The sequence below is a fragment of the Pyrus communis genome, chromosome 1, assembly GCF_963583255.1.
Source record: "Pyrus communis chromosome 1, drPyrComm1.1, whole genome shotgun sequence".
In the NCBI taxonomy this organism is placed as follows: Eukaryota; Viridiplantae; Streptophyta; class Magnoliopsida; order Rosales; family Rosaceae; genus Pyrus; species Pyrus communis.
The window spans coordinates 9,024,473-9,043,376 of record NC_084803.1 but is presented as its reverse complement, the minus strand read 5'-3'; the positions used below and the strand labels follow the sequence as shown (position 1 = coordinate 9,043,376).

At 34.2% G+C, this 18,904-nt stretch overlaps 2 protein-coding genes across 2 annotated transcripts; one reads left to right on the top strand and one right to left on the bottom strand.

Moving 5' to 3' along the window:
- Positions 1 to 55: 55 nt before the first annotated feature.
- Positions 56 to 2,607, bottom strand: LOC137717050 (polygalacturonase-like). The gene is made up of 3 exons (XM_068456369.1): positions 2,115 to 2,607; positions 894 to 1,183; positions 56 to 782 (listed from the first exon to the last, which is right to left on the bottom strand). Exons 1-3 carry the CDS (start codon positions 2,571 to 2,573, stop codon positions 335 to 337), a joined length of 1,197 nt encoding a protein of 398 aa, XP_068312470.1. The 5' UTR covers positions 2,574 to 2,607; the 3' UTR covers positions 56 to 334.
- Positions 2,608 to 16,066: 13,459 nt separating this feature from the next.
- LOC137729510 (polygalacturonase) lies at positions 16,067 to 17,978 on the top strand. The gene is made up of 4 exons (XM_068468477.1): positions 16,067 to 16,522; positions 16,656 to 16,945; positions 17,416 to 17,644; positions 17,760 to 17,978. The coding sequence occupies exons 1-4, from the start codon at positions 16,067 to 16,069 to the stop codon at positions 17,976 to 17,978; spliced, it is 1,194 nt and encodes a 397-aa protein (XP_068324578.1).
- The last annotated feature ends 926 nt before the right edge of the window (positions 17,979 to 18,904 follow it).

The following is an 18,904-nucleotide window of genomic DNA, read 5'->3' as shown; positions in this document are numbered from 1 at the left end:
AAAAAAAAAAATCACACCCAAAACAATACATTTACTTTTAATTTATATTGCATTTATCACTTCAAATAACAACAATTTACCATATAAAACCACCGTCTGCAAGGGAGAGTCTCTCTCCATGAAGGGGGTTTGGATGATGCAAGGCCAGGCTCTAGGGAAGCCCAATAGGCTGCCAACACCGCAGGCACAAGCAAAATACATTTTCAATACATCAACGACCTAGAGCTAGAGCTAGAGCTATAGCTAGCTACTACTCTAGTAATCTTCTTTAGTTCCTATATACCAACTAGTTCCACGAGTGAGTAGGACTAGAGGGCAAAAACTACGAGTCCGGTTACAGACAACTTGTAGGCTGAACTGTACCGGCAGTTGTTCCGCCTGCATGGCTGCATGAAGCTTCAGCTGCTTGGTTCTTGTAAGTGAGCTTCACATCTTGCAGTCTGATCCTGTTGCAAGGATACTTGGAACTACAATCGAATTTCACTGCCACTTCCGTCGCCGATGTACCATGAATGTCTTGATATGTCACATCGCTGACCTTAACTCCGGAAACTTGGCCGGGGCAACCTTTGTTGTTAGGGCAATAATGTTGATCAATAACGATTGGATTTTGAACATTGGTCATCACAATATGCTGGAAAAGAATGTTCCTAGCAAATCCAGTGCTAGGTCTCCCCCAAGACTTGATCCTTACGCCATTTTGAGTACCAGTGAATGTAACTGTTTTAACCGTAACATTTTGTACACCAGCTTCTTGTTGGTCCTTCCCTAAACTCCCAATGCTGCACAAACAAATATTGTTAACTTAATTGGAAGAGTATCAAAAACCAAAATTATGATACATTAACCTAGCTACATATTGTATACATTTTTTTATGTAGCTAGATACATACCTGATTCCATGGCCGGGTCCACAAGCCACGTTTTCAATCCACAAATTTGTGGTGCCGGGGCCAATTGAGACACAATCGTCACCGGTTGAAATTTTGGAGTTGAGAATGGTGACATCAGATGACAATTGGACATGGATACCATCGGTGTTGGGGCTGTTGCCGGCGGCGATAACCTTGACACCTTGCATTTTCACATTGTGGCAGCCGTTGATGACAATGTGGAACATTTGGCTGTTTAGTGATACTAATCCACTCACCACAATGTTGTTTGAGTTGGAAAAACCCAGTGTCTGCACAATGATTAATTTACACAAATCAAGTCTTATATACAATCTAGTACATAAGTTGGTATTAACTAAAGTATTAAATCTAAATGGAACTTGATCTTATTAATATATAATTTCTCTAGTGCAAGCAATTGGTTATAAAATAAATGGTATTTTGACGTTTGAAATTATCATTTATATAATATCATACAAGCACATGCATTTGTGGGGTTATTTATCATCAATTTTATGATATTGTTCCTTTGTTCTGACAATTAGTGAAGGCATGAGATTGAGTAAGAAATCGTGCGAGGGATGGACGGAAGATTATGCAAATTCACATGTGGATGCATTATATATTGCTAGAAACATGAATAGAGAAGAACTTAGTTGAATTACTACCACGGTGGTATCTCGGAACATTGATAAAATTATGTATAAAACTCTATTCACATAATTTTATATTAATGTCCAGGAACATCATGGTGACGAAAAATTCATTCTATTAAAATGTCTCTCTTGCGCATGAACATTGCATTATTTATGCAACTTCATGTACAAGAACTCAAGCTAGGTCTTTAGAAGTAAGAACATAATGAGACTAATGCCCTTTAATTAGGATCACTACCTGTGCTTAATCCTATTTCCCAGAAAACCGAACGAACCATAAATAGTTAAAAAAAGTAATTAATGAAAAAAACCGTCATTGGTACGCAACCGGTGGAAACTGACCAATTAATAGTTTAATAATGCTCCACTAATTGATCACTTCCTTAAGTGGCCACCTAATTAACTTAATTTTTACTTGATGCATGCACGTAATCATATAGATAAATGGTTAATAACTTAAGATCTTGTATATAAATGAAAGGTACTGGGAGACTGTTGACGACGTTGCAACTTTTCTTTAAAAAAAATTAACTATCGATGAAATAAGTGATTAAGTTAAACTTACGGTTGCTCCGCTGGGGCAACTCTGGTCTGATGACTTGCAACCCCACAAGCCGGTGCCCTTACCGTCGAGAACTCCACCGGAAATGGTGACCCCATTGACATGCTGAAAGAAAAGCCAGTTATCGGCGTTTCCAATGACCCGGTAATCAGATGGGGCCACGAGGGTGCCGGCAATGCGGAAGGTGATGGCGTTGTTCTTGCATGGCCCAGAGAACACAGCATTGCGAAGCAAGAACCTCCCTGCTGGGACATAGATGACAGCAGGGTTGAGGGAGGCACAAGCTTTGGCCCAAGCAGAGAGGAAGGCCTGTGTGGAGTCAGTCCTGCCATCTGCTTTGGCTCCTAAACTGCTCACACTGAATGTGGCGGCTGCAGCATCCACACTAGTAATACTTGCAGCCATCATCATCAACGCAAGAACTACTGCAGCTGGGTGCGAGAGGCTTTTGGGGTTTGCCATTTGTGCTAGCTGTGTAGACTAAAAGGGTTTCAGGTTTTTCTGGTTTCAAAAAATGAGTGAGATGAAGATTGAGGAGGGAGAGAGTTGTGGTGGTGGGGAAGTTGGAACGGTTTGAGGGGTATTTATAGGGGTAAAATGAAGAAATGGACGTAATAAATAATAGACCGGTTAATCAGGTAATAAAAATGAAAAAGCAAGCAAGCAAGCGGCGCCGAAATCACCTTACGTAGGTTTATTTCTTTATTTTTTTGGGATCTACTTTACAAAAATGACCTTACGTATTGCGACTTGGAGTACTGTAATCACGTATATAGTATAACTATGCACCAGTGCACACCAAAACACCTGACTTGGGCCACCTCCATTTCTGAAAAGTTCATCTTTCTTTACGGTTTACTATATTAGGATGCCGATGTTATGCTCTTCCATTTCTACCTTTTCCTATAGCATTATTGTATAGTACGTAGCTTGGTTGCTTGAAGCGCAAGTTCAATGCCCTCATCTGTTCACACACCTCTACATTTCACCTCTCTGCATTTCATATCTCTGTGATTACTTCACGTTTAATGCCCTTAATACAAACCGTCATTCATTTTATATCTTAATTCTCTCTTGGAAGATCAAATATGCTAAAAATAAGATAAAATTGTCTTCCATTTTCTCAAAAATAGTTGAAAGACACATTATTACTATTATTTCTTTAACAATTAAGCAAGATAAGCTTGTTAATTTTGTTGTTGGTTGGTAATACTGTGGTCGAAGGAATATGTTTTTACTGTAATTATGGTTCTGCTTATTGGTCCACCTAATTGCATAATAAAGACCAGTTACAGATTCCCATAGGATTCCAAAATACATAGGTTACTTAGTCCATGTTTTTTAAATGGTTTTTTTCTTTTCCATAATAATATCAAACAGGTCACTGGACAAAATATCGAACAGGTTATAGGACAACTGAGCACAGTTTATATATGTGCTTTCATTTTGTGCTCTCCTATAGGAAAGTACTGAAACCAAACTTGTGGTGGGAGTTGGACTACTTCTACCGCACATAAATATTTGCAGGATCTCCCAACCTTATCCATCTTCTGCTTTTGGATGATCAGTTTATGCAACAATATTAACGGACAACATACAGAAGAGCACTGCAGCACTCCTCATACATGTGAGAAAGTCCAACAAATATATATATATATATATATATATTATTATATATTATATGTATGTGGGAATGCAATTCAACATTTTGCCAGCCTTGTTAGGTTGGGTACGTAGGGTTGTAATTTGAAGGAAGCTGGAGGATATGTACGTAATTATACTTGTGTGATAGGAGGGAGAAAAAGCATTAGCAACATGGGGTAGGGGCAGACGCAGAGGACGTGACAAGTGCATGCGAATGGAGTAGAAAACGGAGAAGCAAGCGGCGGCGTGTCATGCCCAAAACCCAGGGCTATATCTCCTATAGTATGGAATGCATCTCCAACTAACACAACACAACTCCCTTCCCCTCTGCTGATTCTGTTGGTTGAATCCTTATTTATGTAATATTATTTGAATTCAGAGAACTTGGCAATATGCATGCACGGACCCCACTTTCCACACGCATCCTCCCCCTCCCATTCAATGCATCATGTTTGAGTGTTTCATTGGTTTCTTGGGTTTTACTATTTTAATAGCTTTAATTTGGTGTTTGTCATTGGATGTGGTTCCTTCCTGATCAGGCTAATCTTTATATCCTAATCAATCATTTCATACACTTTCTCAAACCTAAAGGTTGTTATAAACTGCCTAACTGTATAAAGTAGCTGCTATAACTGTTTCTCCTATTTACGCAGTACATTTTTATCTTCTTTCTGGCAACTCTCTTTTCCTTCATGCAAATTTAAAATGTGATTGTTGTGGAGCAAAATATAATACAGAAAATTTTAGAGTTGACACGTGAATTTTAACCCACGAGAGACAAGAATGCCATAATTAAATTGGCGAGATCCACATTCGTTCCATGCGTAGTTCAACTCTAAAAAAGATCTGAGTTGCTCACTACAACTTCTCTAAGCTCTACCCATGACAAGGAAAAGAAGTCACAGGCTTTATGCACACTATCCTAATTCAAGACCAACTCAATGAAATAAGGAATCACAATCAAATCCAATCCGGGATTCCACAAGACAATTCCAAGATATTATTTATTCAATAGTATACATTTTCGGAATAATTCTTTCATACTTCATTCAACAAATAACACACCTTTGCCAAATGGACATCGACACGTGGCATGTCAATTCCTACACATGTGACCAGCTATCTTCCTATAAATACTTATTTCTCCACCAATTTTTTATAAGCTTTTATTACGCAATAAGTTACAAACTCTCTCTCTTTTCAGACTCTTTTTAGAGAAACTAAATTAGGCATCAAAGATACATTGGTCACCCCCAACTCCTTGGGCGTGTGACTTTGGTTATTTATCAAAGGTATTTAATTGTTTTGTAGTTACAAATTCGTCAAGATTAAAGATGACGAATTTTTATACTACCACAATTGTTATCTTCAATTAATAAGATAAACTTTTATTGAACCCTTGCCAGTGTTTGATTTTGGTCCCTTGTTAGGTACACTTAATCCCTTACTTGGAAAAAAAAGAAAAAAAAAAGAGAATTAGATTTAACTCCAAAACTATGGTCAATTATAAGAAGTAATCCATTAATTGTTGCTTACAGATTTAAGTCCATTGACTCTCCCTCTCCAACGCATCATATTCCAGTTTTGGATCATGACACTAAATTTTGCAAGTTAAATGACATAGAAACTGATGATTGAATTATTACTTAAGCATTGATAAATGTGTTCATTCTTATTACTGACACATCATTTAATTTGCAAATTTAGTCTCCCTAATATTATTATCCTTATATTAATAATATTTCAATCACCCAATTATCCCTAACATTTGTAGGCATTCAAACCGTAGAGATTGCATCATTAGGTCTCATATTCAGTTTGCCATATTTTATGGCTTGATGTCCGCTGTTCCAATTTTTTTTTTGTTTAACTGTACAATATTATTGGGACGCATATACCTCTTTGGAATTGTTTATGCTTCAAAAATGTTATAATGTAAACAAACCAAGTTACGTGGTTAAATCTACAAACCTACATCCCAAGTAGATTAAGACCACTAATTTTCATCAAGGACTGATTAACAATATTACCGGCAACTAAGGTTTTTATATCCATTAAACCTACAACGAAGGTTGATTGCCAAAATATTTACCTACAATTAATACATTTTATAATTCTACTTGAAAGTACTAAACCTCTAACATAGCTTGATTAACATGAAAGTTACCCAAGTCAAGTTTATTATATCAATAAACCCACACAAATTACAACAAGATGTCCTAGTATCACCACCTCTTCTTCGCTGATGATAGCTTTCTTTTTGCCCATGGTACTCTTAGTGAGTGTCAGGAAATTAAACATGTGTTCCGAACGTATGAGATGGCCTCTGGACAGGCAGTGAACTTCGAGAAGAGTTGTCTCGTTTCGTCCCAATCTTACGAGCTATGACAAGTGGTTGCTTGCCGACTGTCTCGGCATGAGGAGGGTGGAGTTCCATGATAAATATTTGGGTTTGCCAGTGCTAATTAGGAAATCGAAGAAGGAAACATTTGCGTATGTGAAAGAAAGGCTTTGGAAGAAATTACAAAGTTGGCAGGGAGGACATTTGAGTAGTGCGGGACGTGAATTATTGGTGAAAACAGTGGCTCATGCTTTGCCTATGTATTCCATGCAATGTTTTCTTCTCCCTAAATCTTTCTATGAAGAGTTAATTAATGGATTTATTTCCTAATTAATCCATTAATCATCAATTAAATCACCCATTATACCAATTAATCATCCATTACACAAATTATCACCCATTACACACCAAAAATACCCCAAAGGGCCGACCACTTTTTCTCCAAAAGGGACCGGCCATGCTCTATATATTGAACCTCATTTTTCTCTAAAAAGCTAAGTCTTCACTCTTGCTAAAATTCTCCAAAACTCTCAAACACTTTTCTCTCTAAATTCTAATTTTGGCATCGGAGGTTCTTCGCCCAAGGCCCCCCCATTCATCGTGGACGCGTGAGGCTCTTGGCTTTAACTTAAGGTGTTATTTGTTTTGTAGGTACAATTTTGTCCAAGATGAAGGAGGAATAAATTTGCATTCACAATACCGTTTCTTCAAAAAAAGATATCTAAACCATAATTTTACTCATTGAAAGATAAAAACAAATTTGTGAGTTTTAAACTGATGTGACATGATTTAATTGATGGGAATTTGAGTTCTCATAATAAGAAGATTGATGTAACTATAATGTTTGCAATTATGGAGCCGTTGACAATGATGGTGTGATTGAAGATAATGACGTGGGCTGCATTTTTGCTCATCATACTATTTATGATGATTAGATTGGTCTAAATTTTGAGATTTTGTTTATCTATTATATAGATTTTGAAACTTAAACTTATTTAAAAATGATAAATATTGATAAATATGATAGTGAGCACTATTGAGGATGGGGAGCAAAAATATTTTCTAATGATGGGTAATTTTGTATAATTTTCAATTCTAGACCGCAATTGTGGAGATTATGCATGTGGAGGCGTGGACTTCGGTCTTCACCCATCATCACTCTAAGGAAATAGACCGGGATCAAAAAGCCCCAAAAAAAACATATTTTCTGAAGTGTAATTTATCTGCATAAATTCAGGCTCCTCGAATGATCTGATATAACTACAAGAATTAAAAAAAATTGGCAGATGGGTCACACAAACAAATTATAATCCGGCCACCTCTATCTGCGTACAAAATATATAAATATAAAGCTTTTAGAAACCCTGGAAGGCTGGAACATCGAAAGGGCGCTTTGTCTTTTCCTTTTGAGGTTATGTTTAATTGGAGCTAGCAGAATATCTCATATACGTACATAAAAATGTTGGATCCATGCGACTACACTGCATGTGAAGCCTCCAATCCTAATTGAATGTAACGCAGAATAAAATTATGTATTTCTAGGCTTCTAGCTAGCAACAAGAGAAATTCCTGGGATTATTAATGTTTTAATTTTTAATTTCACCAATAAAATTTGGATTGCATCAACTTTACTTCCCTGTCTTAGTGTTTGGCTTGCTTCCACGAGTTTAGGGCATGATTTGGGGTTTCGATCTCAAGCCCTCCAAAGCTAGTGGCAATATTATTTTGTTGGTCAGCTTGATATATACATACATACATACATATATATATATATATATATGTAAACTTAATCATTTAATCAGAGTAAGCCATGTGAGCCCAAACTACAGGCAAACACCCCATGTTAATGTTGTGAACATATTATATACGCATATACATAAGTTTCGGATAAATTTTTCATATTTAGGTCAAACAAATTATTGAGCAACATGCTTCAATACCTGGTGATGTTGAATCCTTTCTGGATGTTAATATCATATATGTATGTATATATTACAGGAAAAATTAGTATTCGGTCTCTAATTACTAATGTTCATTGACTGAGACCTTATTAGTTTTCAAATTTTGACTAAAGTCTCAAGCATTAATGCGATAATGAATTTACATGTTTATTACATATTTTATAAAATAGAAATTAGTAATTTATTTAGGCTTTTAATACTCACACCTCTATTAAACTTCTAATTAATTTTCAATTCAAACATTTCAAAAAAAAATAATAATAATAATTAGAATAAGTTTGTACCTATTAGTTTTTGATAAAAAGATTCTCAATTTTTTAATCTTAAATGTACCCATTCATATAATTTTCAATTTTTTTAATCTTAAATGTACCCATTCTTAAATATATCAATTTGTTATATGTAAAATGTACCTTTTTTTATTATAAAATGTACCTAATTTTTTAATATAAAATCCATCAAAAAATTTTAATCCATTTTTAAACTTATACGGGTGCATTCTTTTTGTTGATTTGAGAATGTATCTATGTCAAGTTTAATCGAAGAAATTTGCTAATGTTATTAAGCCTAATATCTTCTTTTTTTTCTGTGTTTTGAAGAATGTACCCATGTTTTGTTACAATAATTTTTTTATTGTTAATTTTGATGAATGTACCCATATTTACACGCACACAATAATAGAGAGTATAATTTATATTTTTTTATTTTTAATCCCACAAATTATGAGTTATATTTAAAATCTCATTAATATAAACAAAAACAAATTTCAATTTTTAATTTAAAAAAATATAGTAACTTACACACTATTACATTAATGTCAGGAACTTCGATAAAAAACTAAAAACAGACAAGATTTCAGTCAAAGAATATTGATAATTAGAGACCGCATCCAAAGATATATATATATATATATATATATATATATATGAGTTATATGTAATATTGATCTTGTATCGTCTTAACTCTTGGCGCAGTAATACACTTATTATCAATGTTTGTGGAGCACGTACCCAAGTTTGAATCGCTATTTAATAGAAAATTAATTATTAATCTTTTTTTTTTTTTTGTCAACCGATAAATTTGTTAAATTAGATATTAAATTAGCAAGGTATCAATAGTGGAATAAATCGTAGCACAACATATAGAAGTGAATATGGGCTCTTTTGAAAGTGTTTCTAAAATGACTGAAGACGTTTTTTGGTGAAGTTTTTTGGGTTCCAAAAGCATTTGATGTGCTCCATGCAAGAAGCACGTAATTGGTGTTTGCATAAAGTTTTTAAAGTATTTTTCTAGAATTTATTTGCAATTATACTAAGAATTGGTTCCAAAAACACTTTTATTAAAAACATTTTCAATTATTTTAAAAGAATTTTAATGAGCTGCATGTGTAGCATGAATGATTATGTTCTTGGAGGTAAAATATGTGTATAAATTAGCTGAATGGAAAAGATAGAGGACGAAGAAGATTAGACTAGCTAGGGTTGACATGTGAACAGAGAACTATAAAACTTGTCAATGTATCCCACAAAAATGCCATGCATGTGCGCAGATCCGTTGAGTTGATAACTAATGACGTGGTCATGAAGATATGATATAAAGCTATAGCTATAGTCGTTAATGTACTATTTGTCTTTCCATGAGATGTACGGGGTACGAATTATTTCCCCATAACAAGCGCTAATGGCTAGGTTAATGTATGTTATAATACAATTATTTATTTATTATCTTCTTTTTTTTATTCCAGTTAATCCAATAATGATTGTTTGGTCACATTATAATACAAATTAGAAGGAATTGATAACAATTTTATGGATAATATGTATCCTAGGGAACCTACTTGTTCTTTAATTTACAATTTACGAATCGTTAACGTCTAAATATCGATTATTATCAAAATCGTCCACTCTTTATCATTATAAAGATCATCTTTTAAAAAAAATCATTCAATTTGGAGATGTTTTAGCTTTTCATATTGGAAGGTTCATCATGAGATGCTATTTGTTATAAAAATCGTTAATTGATTTGACGCGTATGTATGACTAAACGATCTCCAAATTGAATACCTTTTTGCTTGTATGATTTATAGATGATGATAAAGAGAACAGTTCCAATTATGATGTTCGAACGGTAAAGATTCGTTAATCGCAAGTGAAGGAACAGGTAAATTCTTCACAAGGAACACAATCATTATTCTAATTTTATAATTATTAGTGCATCTGCATCTCCTCCTTCTATGTTGCTCTCACATGCATATGCACGACAATGGCTAATTTCCTGCACATTAATTAATCTGCATTAATTAACAAAGATTGCTGGCTCTGGGGTTTTCACCAAAATTAAGCTTGGCCAATTCACACTTGTCAGATCAGATCACAGTCACAAGGAGCCAGTGATGGTGTCTGATTAACTTTCCAGGAATGTTTTGTCTCGGGGTCGGGATCAAGCTTTTTGATCCCATGCAGTAGTGCTGCATGCATGCTAACATATATATGTCATGTACTCCAATGTCCAATATCCAATTGTCCAATTGTCCGTGTTAGCTAGGCTTAGGCAGCAAGACTCATGAATGCAGGTTGCTTGTGTTCAGGGATTCCCTGTTTCATGAAATTTTTGTTTGTGTGGTGCTATATAGCCTTAGCCATGTGATTGGTGTGACCTTTATGTAACGCTATGTGCGAAATGTATTCATAATTCAACTATATATATATATATATATATATATATATATATATATATAGGAACGATTGCATTTTTGTTGTCTTCAAACTTCGTGTCTCTTATATGTACCTCCTCTAATTGTTTGATACATGTTTTTTAACTTAATCATGTTTATTAATTTCTATTATTGTGTGTATTAGAAATTAAAGAAAAACTAAAAATACCAAGGCAGTGTAGACGGCTAATGAGAGAGAAATAAAGAGAGAGGGAAGCCACGAAATGGGGAGATTTTTTAATGTTCCTAGAACACGGGGCATAATGTTTTATGTTATTATATAAGTGAAGGGGTAAAAAAAAAAAAAAAAATTCAAGCATCCCTATAATGACCTATGGCGTATGTACCTGTGTTCTGGATACATTAAAAAAATTCTCTACAAGATGGGGTCATGTCGCCGGGTTTGAGTGGGTGTGCCCAATTGATTTTTGGGAATTCTAGTTTTACTAAAGTTAACCATGCATTATATTGAAGGACGTGTGTCGACCAAATAAAGAAGAGACATGAAGGAGACACGAAGTTTAGAAACAACAGACATGCAGCCAATAAGAACCTTGCATACGTTAGTCTTACTACAATTTGAAGCAAGTTGACGTTTCATTATAAAATCAATTAGTAATATATAAAATTTCTTATAAGAATATGCAAGGTCTCTTATTTCTCTCATGTGAGATTTACACTCTTAACACGTTCCCTCACATACGAGGGAGCATGTGAATCGCTAAGGTCAATATATGAACCACAAGCACTAATACTATAAAAAAAGTTGATGTTTCACTCTGAAACTAATTAATTGGTAATATAATGAATAACTCAAATACTTAACAGTGTTTTTTCTTTTTTGCTTTTTCACTTATGTGTGTACAATGGCAAAGTCACTATGGGGTCATTGGTTGCCCTTAATCCCAATAACTTCAAAAACCTCATGTTTGTATATTTGTATATTGTACATTGTATTTGACCTCTATAAACAGTTAAGGCAAATAAAAACCTCCACCTCTTACTTCTGTTTTCTTCTATCATATTTGTCTTCCTTTTCTCTCTTTTTTGTATGCGACTTTATTGTGCATACCATGTGCTCACTAAAATACTTTAGTTAACAAGGCTTGGCAGTACTCAACTTCACATTATCCTACAACGACCATTGACAAGCCACTACAAATAATAATAGTTGTCAACATATGTTGGCATAAACTTTCAGCATATGTTAGTAGGAATTGACAGGTGCCCACTAGGTGCTCGATGAAATGACCTAATAATTTTTTTTTTTGTTAATATTATGACTCCATTTAAAAATTCTGACTCCACCACTACTTATATATATATATGTGTACATATATATATATATATATATATATATGCGCGTAAGTGTGTATAGTTTTCATTCTTACACGAACTAGATCTTAGAAACAAAGAAAATATTGTGTATCATCCAACTCTTTTTCTTAACTATTATGTGCAGGGGAGATAATGACATGCATCGGGTAAAGTGGACTAGTGGAGCAAGCTAGCCCACCTTTTGAAATTGCATGCATGATCACAAGTTTTGTGCATTAAAAGTCATGCGAGCACTTAATAGATAACTGTGTGCGACCTTTTGTGCTTAATATATATATTTACTTGTCCACCTCATACTCAGATAAAGCAATTTAACAGTAGTCGCAATAGTAACTTGACTATCAAGTAATAGCGAGAGTTTGGTCCATATCCATGCCGAATTATGTACCGAAAGTAAGTACGTCTGTTAAGTTAACAACTTTGATAAGCATGATTTCTCAAGCCAATTGCTTGCTGCTAACAAAGTATATACTTGACCAAAAATCAAACTAAAAAAAAACTGTATTTGACGACCCTAGCTACTATATATATATATATATATAGTACTGCTACTGTAGGGGATTTCCTTAATTAAGGAACTAGTATCTTAATTAGTAGATGGGCATGGTAGCTTTCCTTTCCAGCCTTCTGAATTTGGACTTGGAGAAGGGGCTCAATTTAAAGAGCTAATCCCAGTCCCAGCCATGAATTGATCTCGCTTTACATTTGTTTCAGCTGTAGCCCTAATTTGCTTTCCGGGCCTTATGACTGACATCAAGTTTGAACAGAGATTGGAACCCGAAAACTTGACCCCACCACATTCCCTCCCGCGCCCCCCCCCCCCCCCCCCCCACCGTCCCCTTCTTTTTTTCCCTCTTTTTCTCTTAAAATAACATTAATATTTTAATCTGTTGCAGTTAGAATTATAGCAGATTATGTATATATGACGAGACATAGAAGATCTTTTCTGTTAGTGATTGTATTACTCGGAGAGCAAGTTTCTTATTTCATAGAATTCCTTAAGTCCTTTTCTTCTTCTCTTCTCCTTGTCGATCTCTCTCCCTTCTTCGCCCTCTAAATTTATACAACATAATCATCCTATATATTTCTTAGGGTTCTTTAGATTTAAGCATTTGCAACTCTTTAACTCTAGACAAAAACCCACATATATTATAACTTCTAAATAAAACCCAAATTTTGCAAGGGGCTTTCTACCATAGTAGTGGAAAGGAGTTGAGCTATTGCATGACGGCGTGGGTTCAAACCCCGTTGGTGGCTAATCTAACATTTAATTTAACAAAATCTATCGTTTAACCAAAAAAAAAAAAATTTAAATATGATGTCATGTTTGATAAAAGATGTCCATGAATTTGTGTTTATTTACAAAATCATGCCACCAAATTTCCTATATGTTTCTTTTAGACATTTAATTTGTTTTATATATTTTTAATTTTGTGTGAACTCCTCCAATCCAAAACCTAATTAGATCAAATATATACGGACATATATTCTACATTTATGTATACTAATATCATAAAAAGAAGTAGGTAAATTAATTTTGTTACAAATTTAAAAAGTAGGCACATTAATTTTCATAGTAGGTAAATTATTTTCATATAATTATATGTTTCTTTTAGACATTTAATTTGTTTTATATATTTTTAATTTTGTGTGAACTCCTCCAATCCAAAACCTAATTAGATCAAATATATACGGACATATATTCTACATTTATGTATACTAATACCATAAAAAGAAGTAGGTAAATTAATTTTGTTACAAATTTAAAAAGTAGGCACATTAATTTTCATAGTAGGTAAATTATTTTCATATAATTATACTATAGGTAAATTATTTTCATAAAATTAATTTTCATAGTAGGTAATTTTTTTTTTTGTAAAATTAAACAATAGATATTGTTGAAAATAAACACTAAATTAGGTATATTCAAATTGAAATTTATTGTTGAAATTAAAAAAATTTCCAAATTAATTCCTCCACCTAGAGCCATATTTCATGGCTACAAGACCTTGCCAAATTCAATGCACGTGATCAATTAAAACAAAATTACAAAAACTTTTCATACTGGCTTAGATGGTGTATATTAGGGATCCAAAAAATATAAAAACAGACACACAAATTTAATTTGGTAAGTTGCTTAGTTGGATCCTGATCATTGGGTTTTATTCAGATAAATATTATATGAGTTTGGAGGGCGAAAGTTAAATTTTCAATATTTCTTATTTTGTTATTAACCCCAATAATATCCCTCAAAAACTAGCTTCCCACAAAATAATCATCTTATATATTTCAAACTCTTTACTAAACAATATTTTTTAATAAAAATATATTGCATGACCCAATTTGCTAACTTGAAGAAAGTAGCAACTGACCTTGCAAATATACAAGGTCAGTTGGTAGTGCAAGGTCAGTTGCTAACTAATTCTTCAATTTACTAATTTCATTGCTACCTCCATTGGAGATGCATTTCTCCTACACAACATAGCCAAGGTCGTCTCTAAGATTTTAGGGGCCCTGTGCGAAATTTATAAAGCGCCCCTCCTTAAGATAGTCTTAAAAAATGTAGGACAATGTATTGACGCTAGAAAACAATCACTTAAATCAAAACAAAGTTTAGCACTCAGTGATTGCAAGTTTAAAAATGTTATTTATAATAAGTAAAAAGAGCTACATACATAACGTTCACTAAGTAATCAAAAGCAGTTCAATCTTAAACAATCAAACAAGAAAACAAACTTCAAAAACTCTAACTTTAAAGTTTTCACTTGAATATGTAACATTATTATATAATAATATTGAAAAAATACCGTCTTTTATGGTGTGTTATTGGCACTCAAAATATCTTATTGTACTCTAAATTTTTATATTTAGAAAGGAAAAAAATTACGCTTATAAGGAGTGTAAGATGAGATTTTAAAGTGCTAAAAAAATCAAATTTTGAATATAGAATATTATTTCATAACAAAATCAATTTTAAATATGGAATATTATTACGTATAAATATTAGGGGACAAAAATTTTGGGGGCCCCTTCAAATTTGAAACCATGTGCGACTGCACCTTTCGCACCCCCTCCACGTCCCCTTTGAACATAGCAAATCTAACTTTACTACCCAATTGCTACCTCCATTGGAGATGCCTCAACTACCTCCGTACCTCTTTATGATAATGGTCATAATACACGTCAAACTCTAATTTATTTGTAAGAAGAAATGACTCTTTACATTTAATAAGCAAATTATATATTTTTATATTTAATTTAATGAAAGCTAGCCCACGATCAAATTCAGATAAGGTACAGCGGTCCAGAAGATGCATTGCAAGCTACCCATGCCTTTGGATCTCATTAGTTTTTCCCTGTAAGTTCCTAATTTCCCCATGTCACATATATGGCTCATAAGTCATGAACATATACAATTACGCTTCACATATATGAATATCAGAATATGAATACGTTCAAGTGTAGTATACTCAAAAATATTCCTCTCTGCTGTAAGCCACCCTAGCAAAATCCTTGCCAACATGCTCGATGCTCCGGTTCTAAGAATTCCCACGTTGCCTCTTTGGAGACATATCCAGTTTCACTTGCATCAAATATTTGATAAACAATGATATATAAGGGTTATATATGAATATATTTACGCACTGCAATACGTACGATTCATGGTTAGCAGTTTATATATGAAAAAAAAAGTATATATAATATATGTATACAATGGAAACTTGATCTATAGATGATGATCATGTGTGATTATTCGATCTAATTAAAACGACACAACTCTTTCTGTACCACCATGTATCGTACAGTACATATGATCATCACATTAATTGTTGAGTGCACCATAACAATGGAGTAACATTTAAGTTAGCCAACTGTCGGTCCAAAATAAAAATCTCAATTCCATCTATATATAGGGTCCAATTCTGATATTACAGTTTCATCCTTCTATCAAGCTCTTATGGCGCCTAAGATTGTTGTTATTTTGGTGTTTTTGATATCCTTGTTTGAATCATCGTCAAATTACTATGCAGTGGGTGCATCGTACAATGTGGCTAGCTACGGTGCAAGAGGAGATGGGAGAACAGACTCAACCAAAGCATTTCTTAGGGCATGGTCATTGGCATGCTCGTCGACAGCTAGGGGCGGTGCCACCTTGTACGTTCCTCGAGGCAGTTTCTTGATAAAGCCGGTAGTGTTTAGTGGCCCATGCAGAAGCAGCAGAGTTGTGTTTCAGATGGATGCGGCGGCTAGTCTAGTTGCCCCAACTAATTATTGGGAACTTGGAAACACGGGAACTTGGATTTTGTTCATAAGGGTCACAGGGCTCCTTGTGTACGGAGGGACCGTTGATGCTAGGGCAAATTCATATTGGCGATGCAGGAGATCCGGCAAGAGTTGCACAGCAGGATCAAGGGTACGTACATATATATATCTAATCATACATATATATATATATATATTATATATATATAATATATATATATATATATATATTCAAATTAATATTTTAATACTTAATTAATTATATGGACGTTGCATGCATGCAGTCAGTGGCGTTGTATTGGTGTAATAATGCGGTGGTGCGCGGGTTAAGAATGATGAACAGCCAGATAATGCATATGGCGATCGACAACTGCAAGAATGTGGCAGTGAGAAACGTATATATAAGAGCCCCAAGTGGAAGCCCAAACACGGATGGCATCCACATAGAAGCTTCGACGGGGGTCACCATCACTGCCTCTACTATTATGACTGGAGACGACTGCATATCAATCGGCGAAGGCGCCAAGAATTTGTGGATTGAACGCATTGCCTGTGGCCCTGGCCATGGAATAAGGTAAACATGACAGTCACACGCCTACGTATCAATATATATTGTTATAATTCATACTCAGAAGCCCACGGGCTTAGTCCCGAATATTAAACTTTTTAGTAACAAGTGTCCAAATATGAGTGGTTGGGATAAAACAGAGGTTTATGGTCCAACTTAGCAGATCAGTTTAGAGATTGTTAGTGTTTGTTAGTCTGTCTTGAGAGCTAAGCAAGGTGATACGTTGTATATATTGTTAGCTCGCACTTTGTTTTATATTAGTCAATTTATTCATACAATTACAAAGCAACTATTATATTGCTTTTCTCTTTTCTCTACATTTTTCAAATATTTTAATGTAGTTAATAAAATTTGTCATGAAATATTCATGGGCTTTCACGTATAAAAAAAACCCAAATGAATTTCAGTCATCGATCCATGAGTATCGTTAATGTTTGAAATATGACGGTAACAAATTCCGTCTTATGTATTCACAGCATTGGGAGTCTTGGTGCATCTGCAAATGAAGATGGAGTTCAAAATGTGACGGTAACAAATTCAGTCTTCACTAAAACCCAAAACGGCGTACGGATCAAAACATGGGCAAGAGCTAGCAATAGTTTTGTAACAAACATTTCTTTTCGGAACCTTATCATGAAAAACGTCGGCAACCCCATCATGATTGATCAAAAGTACTGCCCTAGTAATCAAGGCTGTCCTCGTCAGGTAACCAATCATATTTATTTCTGCTAGGTTGTACTAATTAATGTTTTCCTAAGTATTTGATTAGTTGCCAAGGTTTCCATTTTAATTAATTTGTAATCTACGTACGAATGTACAGAATTCTGGCGTGAAGATCAGTAGAGTTACGTACACGAATATAAGGGGAACATCTACGGCGCCAGTAGCCATGAATTTCTTTTGCAGCCCTAGTAATCCCTGCTGGGGGCTGAAAGTGCGAGACATAAGGCTTACTTATTTCAAGGCAGCAGCCAAGTCCTACTGTGCCAATGCAGGTGGGAGCAGTAGCGGAGTGATCATACCAAGGAGTTGTTTCTGAATTCTCAAATCATAAACACACGATAATTAATAATATTAATGTCCCTTCCCTTTCCCTTGTCGATCTATATATGATTCCCAATGTAAACTACTGTTTAACTACTGTTATTTTTATATTATAAGAAAAAAAAAGAGGTTTGTGTTTGTATATATAGACTCCAAGTCTCCAAGCCTTGCAAGTTGCATTTTGCATAATTAATATATAAATTGTTCATTTCCCTTTCCTCAATTCAGTTCAGTTATTCTTATAATAATATCCAGTATTTCTTTCAGCATAAGTTAAAATCGGCAGATAAGCTACTAGCATTTAGTTATTAATCAACGTCCGTAACATGCACTTAATAAAACATTCATGAACTTGATGATGATTATGGAGTAGTGTAGATAGATAAAAATTAATAAAGTCGTGCATCGTAATTTTTATTGGCTCCCCAACTTAATTGAACCGTTTCACATGGTTGCTTACAACTCAAACTTCTTAACTTGTCCTTACAAATCAATTATCTTTATAACTTAGTTTGATTAATTTGAAGAATAAGGTTGCATCTCTCTACTTTTCGGATTACAATATAGATAGCTATATTTGGACCTTTCTTTAGTTAGGAAATAAAATCTAATGTATGGAGTTAGGGAGTTTAACTCTCCCCGTCATCAAATTGTAATACACAAGGCTTAGAATGGTAACATTTGGACTACTGCATTTACTGATTAGACTTACGTCACTTACGAATATCTAACAAATACATGTAGATCCCACATGCACAATTAGAGTCTATTTCCGTTAGAGAGATAACTTACATGTAATCCATATATTTGTTGAAATAGCATTATTCGGTGTAGAATGTCATATAGGAGAGACTAATTAATTCACGATAAGCAAAGTTTTAAAAGGCGCTATGTGCTAGTTGTAAGGCTAGCAGGGATCTA